The following is a 6,319-nucleotide window of genomic DNA, read 5'->3' on the forward strand; positions in this document are numbered from 1 at the left end:
AATGGAGGCTCCACACAGAAGAGGAGTTGGCGTTCGGTGGGACTCAGGAGCTCCCGGCTAGGACTGAAAGAGATGGAGACAGGATCTATTTTTGGCTCTTCAGCAGCTTGGCTGGGTGGGGCCCTCGCCTGTGTCTTCACCTTCACTTCTCTCTGCTCCCCAGGGACCTCCCAGGCCGGGTTCCAGGGGCCCAATAAACTGTGTGCTGTGTAGAAAAGGCTTTGGGATGTCACTGCAAACACTGGCTGGGGACACTGGTCCCCAAAGAGCAGCCAGGTCTCTCCAGGGGTCTGTCTCAGTGGGATGTGCCGGGCAGAGCTCGTGGGGTGAAGCAGGGGGGCTGGAGCTGTGTGCTCGGTCCTGGAGGAAGAGAGTCTGGCACGTCACAGGGTTCCTCCAAGGAGTGGTTTAAAAGCTGGGGCCTAGCACTGAGTCTGGGGAGCCACGACAGGGAGCAGCGCTGTGGGTCCCAGCCGGGGGCACCAGGCCAGTGTGGGGTGTCTCCTTCACAGCCTGAACCGACAGCAGAGAAGGGCGGGCACATCTGCAGGCAGACCCGGGTAGAGCCAGCCCTGCCCCCAGCCAGGGCACAGCGCCCCCCAACCCCCGCCAGCCAGGGAGCTCTCCCCCCAGAGCAGTGCTTCCACCCCAGCCTGCCGGCTTGCGTTTCCCCATGACTTCGACCCTCAGACCTGTACACAGTCTCCATTTCCCAAGATTGAATCATAATTTAAAAAACTGTATAGAAATCACCACTCCCCCATCATTCAGTGCATCTGGCCCGGCCCCGGGCCCCTCGCCCAGCTCCGGCCTCAGCGGAACCGCTTATCTTCCCACACGTACAGCTTCCCCGCAGGCACCTTCCAGAAAAACAGGCTATTGCCTCGGTTCATGTTCCCCTGCATGGAGAGGAGAGGAGACGGCTGTCAGGGTGCCCTGCCCTGCCCTGCCCTGCCCTGCCCTGCCCCGGGCAGCTTCCCTCTGCCTGTCACCCAGGCCCCAGTCTGCCTGGCCCTTCCCCACCACCAGCCCTCCTACCCACACAGCAGGGCCAGCGCTTCCCAGCCCTTTTATAACCCCCACCCTGAGATGAGTGCCAGGCACGGCTGCCCCACACATGGTGTCGCTGCGCTATGGGGCCGGGGCGAGGCCGGGACGTACCTCCTTGAGCAGCTGGCTCCAGCAGTCTAACCAGGAGGAGTAGTTGGGTGCGTAGGGGGGGAAGCCACCAGCCAGCCTGCAAGAGAGGAGAGGGGGCAGGAAGTAGCAGTGAGCTGTGTCCCATGTGCCCCGGGGCCCCCCCTCGCATGGGGACTGGGCCACAAGCCCACCGTGCTCCGGCACGGACACAGCCCTGCTCCGAGCCTGCAAACACAGCTCAAGCTGCGCCCCACCATGGCCTCTGCAGGAGCCAGTCGCCCGGGGGATACGGTTTGTTGTTTCCAGGTGTGTGTCAAGGGCAGGAAGACATTGGGTGTAATTCATGAAAAATTAAACACAACATAGTTAGAGATATTAACCATACTTTGCATAACCACGGGACAATGCACAAAAAATTTTGTGTTCGTGATCTTAGCAGTAAATTGAGAGGCACCCTGGGGTCAGTGGCTGTCCAAACACACACTGAGATATTGGTAAACAGATGTGCTGCAGTGGGGGCCTATCCCGATACCTCCCCTTCCCAACAGATGTGTTGACCCACCTCATAAAAGTAGCCTGGCATCGTCTTTTCTTTACACATTATTTGAGGGGCTCCATAGGCCAAAGTTGCCAGGTGTTGCCCTCTGCAATCCATATGTGCTGATAGTCAGCGGCTGCAGTCAGCACATACCACTTAGCTGTGTTATTGCGGGGGAAGCCACCTCCCACACGTCACGATGGACGACCCAATCCCAGGTAACACGTGATGCCACATTCCCAGGATGCTAAGCCACAATTGCCCCCTTTCCCCCGCCAATGGATAATTGACCTTTTCTTTCACCTGAACAGTGGTAAAATTAACAAAGGAGGACAAAAGCGTCGGACACCCGAGGATGCCCATAGATATGTGCCACCATACATACATGATCCTACCCTGACGAATTTTGCAGGCTTGAAGCAGCAAGAGCGGTCCCACCGCTCCTGTTCTGGTATTTTGCTGTGGCCCTGCTGTGTCTATCCGGACTATGCACTGTTTCCAAGGCTTCTCCCCTCCAGCCTCCCACCACACTATGGTTCGGGCCCCATCAGCAGCTCAAGCCGGGGAGAGTCTTTGGAGGTATTCTCCCTTCTCAAAATCATAATTATCCAGATAATCCCATGGATAGCTGGAAACCCGGATGGTCCAGGCAGGTGGCTGTCCCACGACCGAGGACCACAATGCCATGACCAGAAATCTAGGGGAAACATATGCTTTGAGTTGATTGGCATGCGCCCATTTCAATTTGCCTGGTAGCTGAAGCTGGTACACTACCAGGGAGATGTGATTTACAATGGAGTACAGACCCACCCACTTGGCGTCCAGAGTGTGGGCCGCCTTCCTGCAACATTAATTAATTAAGCTTTTGCAACATTAGCTTGTCTTCAATTTGCTATCCCCAGATGTCTTTACTGACGATCCCTTACGCTTGTCCTTTTTCTTATTTAAAGCGGCCTCTACGGCTTCACGGGTTTTACATACCTCCTTCCTCAACTGGGCAAAGCTGAGACTTTTTGGTTGTGGCAAATAGTAAATGTGATTATTGGTAAACACAACACTTACATTACATTTGCCTACTAGCGGGTTGCTAACACTTCCATCCTCCCAAAAGACTTCTTCCCAGCAATTAACACATACCCATTGCCCATTATACAGTACTTTAATCTCATTATCCAATTCATCCCACATACAGGATCCTAGTAAAATGTCTTTACTACAGGGCTCTGGAGCAACAGGCAAGGACAAGCACACCCACTTTTGAGGAGTCCACTCGTTACAACCTCTTGTGTTCAATCGCTTCCCTCCCTCCCCAGCCCACTGGCTCGAGGTCCAGGGTAGCCAGAAGGATACCATGTGTGATGTGGGGAGTGGGCTAGCTTTCCATATCTTTGCTTCCAGAGCCTGTTGGTGTGGGATTTTGACAACAATTCCCCCAATTAAAGGGTCTGGCCTTACTATGCTAGAAACATACTGCATTCATTTATATTGATAAGTATCAAACAGTGATCTTTTGCTTTGCTTTAGCAAGTGTCTTAAAACCTTAGTATTTCCTGATATTACCCAAAACATTTTGTATTCCAAGGTGGACAAAGCAAGTATTTGCATTTCAGTACATCCCATGTGCAATAGCAGTATGATTTTTCATTTCCATTTGTTTTTGTATTAGGCTGTTCTGGGACAGAGAGCATAATTGATTCTTAATTACCTCCAAGTCTACAGTATTTATAATCCCTGCTCCAAAACCAATTTCTCCCAATATGTTGTCTGCTAACTCCAGAGGTTTCCCTACAGCATTTGATACACAACAGTGCTAGCAACAATATAAACAACACAAGACAACATAGAACACAAAACACAATTTCTATTGTGAATGTAAATTCATGGTATCGTGGGTTGTTCTTCAGCTGGTATCAGCTTTTCCTGATTTTCTGAAAAACAAAAAGAACATGTTTCTACCCCTTTTTTGGGGGGGGGGGTGGCAGATTATTGCTTAAAATATTCCTTTCTTTACAAATACCCTTGCTGATTGCAGGCAAAACAGAGGAATTAGCCCCATATTTTCCTGGGTTTGTTCTATAGGCAGGCCAGATTTCAATGGCTTTTACCTTTAACAGTTTGGATTCAAAGCTATCAGCAGCTCAGAGACTCTCTCTTAAAAGGGACACAATCAACTTTCAGCAGAGTTTTGATTACCTTTAACTTTTAACTCCTGCTTCCAAAACACACATTGATTTGAAAAGGAAAACGCAACCTATTGTGGCTCCCTTTGGCAAAGGGACAGTTTGATTACACAGAGCCACCTTATGGCTCAGTGTGGGGCACAGTCTTTCTCTCTTTTACTACAGCTCTTATCTGCTATTTTGTTACCAAAAAACAGATTTAAAATCTTTTCCCATTCTCCTGACTTTGCCTGCCCTGCTGCAGCCACGACTTTGGTCTTTATTTAAAACAGTTTAAATTTTGTAAAGCATTGAGTTACCTTAAGGGTTGAATGCTAAATACCAAAGATAAACAACACTAGTTACCTGTGTCTGGCAAAAGTGTTTCTTGGTTTTGCAACTTGGAATAGAAGATTCAAACTGATTTTAGTGCTATTATTTAAAGCAACACCAATTCATCATAAACCTCCAAAAACCAGGAGTGTTCTTTTAGCAAATTTGACTAACTTGTTCTTAGTCAAATTATTTCACTTAAATAACCTTTTTGCCTGGATTATTTACAGACATTCCTTTGGAAATGGGCCCATTTTCCTTTAGAATAACTGCAAAGAAACCAAGAATTCTCTTCTTCATTAACATATGTACGGCACCCCCAACTACGAGGAGAGCACCCCGTGGGGTAATTATGAAAAGGAAAGGGACCAGGAGGGGGTGGGGGCTAATTAAGGAGCCCACCCTCCTTGCTGAATTGGTAGTGAAACAAAGCCTGTGCCCATGATAAGAAACGGTTCAGCGAAAAAAGCAGGACTGGGCCCAGACAAGCAGGCAGGCAACAGAAAAAAGAAATGGAAAACAGCCTTGAGGGCATAGTGGCAGGAGTGAAAAAAGGAATAAATGCAGACATGGGGAATTTAAATCCCTGAAACAGTACTTGGAATGGTATAATCTGAGTTGATTAAGGTGTTATTTTGAGAGATAAGCAAGTGATTTAAGGAAAGAGAGTGAGAAGTTAACTCTGCAGAGGCTGGAGAGAATTAATCAGTTGAATGTTGTAAAAATGTTACTGGAATTATTTCGGTACAGGTAAAATTTCCGGTGGCTGAACAAACTCTTTGGGTATATGTTTGATTATTTACTAATTGGGGGACCAAATAACAGTAAGGGCCTCTTTCATCTAACATACTGCAAATTCAAGGAACGGCCATCATATCTACCCCGTCATAGAACCCATCAATCTCAATTTCTGATTCCTGGGAGTCATTTGTAGTGAGATCATATATTTCTATTTCCACCGACCCATTTGTTTTTCACTCAATTGTTCGCTCATATGAACTATTCTGCACTTTGACAAATAATTCTTCTGAACAAAATTTTAGTAAATTACTAGCACGTCACCTTGTCCTTTTCTTCTGCTGTCCAGAAGGAACAGCAGCACCAGAAGGAGCGATAGCCTGCATATCAATCAGAGAACCATCTCGCGGCAGAAGAGCCTTTTTGCAGTGCGAAGCATGGCTCCAGGCAGTCAGTCCTTGGCTCTGCACAGCGGTGTTGGTAGTTAACAGAACTTAGTACGGACCTTTCCAGCGTGGGGCCAGGGCAGTCTTTCGCTGATGGACCTTTATGTAGACCCAGTCTCCTGGTTCCAGCAAATGGCAGGGTTGCTCAGGATCCTTGAGTAATGCTTCTTCCACCTGTGTATAAAGAGACCTGACACGTTTCATTGGTGCCTGCTGTTGGGTGATGTTAAGGGCCTTGCAAACCTGTTGCATAATCCGGCCTGTGGAATGGGTGCCTCGGTCACTGTTGATAGAGACAGGTGGAGCAAACCAGGGGATAAACTCTTTTAACAATCTTTTAGCCACTGTGATGGAATCGGCCCTGACACAAGAGTAGGCCTCTATCCATCCGAAATACGTACAAACACAAACAAGAACATATTCATAAGAACAACATTTTGGCATATTGATAAAATCAGTCTGGATATTCACAAAGGGTCCCCACGGGGTGGGGTGAGCAGCTGGTTTTGCTCATACTGGTCTGCCACTGTCGTGGGCTAGGTAGATAGGGCAAGAGTTACATTACTGCTGCGCCATTATGAAAAAATTTGGGGCATACCAATGTTGCAGTACTGATGCAATCATCCCCCCTTTGCTCACGAGCACCATTCCATGGGACACGCCAGTAAGACTGGTGAGCAAGACCTTGGGTGCCACCAAGCGGCCGTCTGGGGAGCGCCACAAGGCATCAGGATGTAAAGAACAATCATCCCACCTCCATCGGTCTTTCTCATGCTCGGAGGTTGAATCTTGCATGAGAGCTAAATCTTGGAGGGTGTTAGACATGGAGGGGGACTGAAATAAAGAAACCAGGATTAAATGGAGCCGGAGACCCGGAAAGGGCCGCCGGTTTGGCAATAACAACCGCCAAAACATTTCCTCTTGTAACATCATCACAAGATTTCTGGTGAGCAATACAATGCACA

The 6,319-nt window shown here is 48.4% G+C and overlaps 1 protein-coding gene and 1 long non-coding RNA gene across 5 annotated transcripts in view; both read right to left on the bottom strand.

Annotated features, from left to right (window-relative positions):
- MTCH2 (mitochondrial carrier 2) overlaps nt 1–6,319 on the bottom strand; it is a 212,069-nt gene that overhangs the window by 193,328 nt on the left and 12,422 nt on the right. Inside the window, exons 12-13 of one of the 4 annotated variants that reach the window (XM_065594495.1) lie at nt 1,162–1,237; nt 705–899 (exon numbers count right to left, since the gene is read on the bottom strand). The exons of the other annotated variants lie outside the window; for them this stretch is intronic. Of the exons in view, the coding sequence (XP_065450567.1) occupies nt 813–899; nt 1,162–1,237 (163 nt within the window). The 3' untranslated portion in view covers nt 705–812. Of the gene's footprint in view, nt 1–704; nt 900–1,161; nt 1,238–6,319 lie in introns of those variants that run through there. 4 annotated transcript variants of the gene reach the window in all.
- LOC135983348 (uncharacterized) lies at nt 4,581–6,313 on the bottom strand. The gene is made up of 2 exons (XR_010600933.1): nt 5,953–6,313; nt 4,581–5,528 (listed from the first exon to the last, which is right to left on the bottom strand). It is a non-coding gene; the product is annotated as an uncharacterized LOC135983348 (long non-coding RNA).

Source organism: Chrysemys picta, chromosome 4, assembly GCF_011386835.1.
Source record: "Chrysemys picta bellii isolate R12L10 chromosome 4, ASM1138683v2, whole genome shotgun sequence".
NCBI lineage: Eukaryota > Metazoa > Chordata > Testudines > Emydidae > Chrysemys > Chrysemys picta.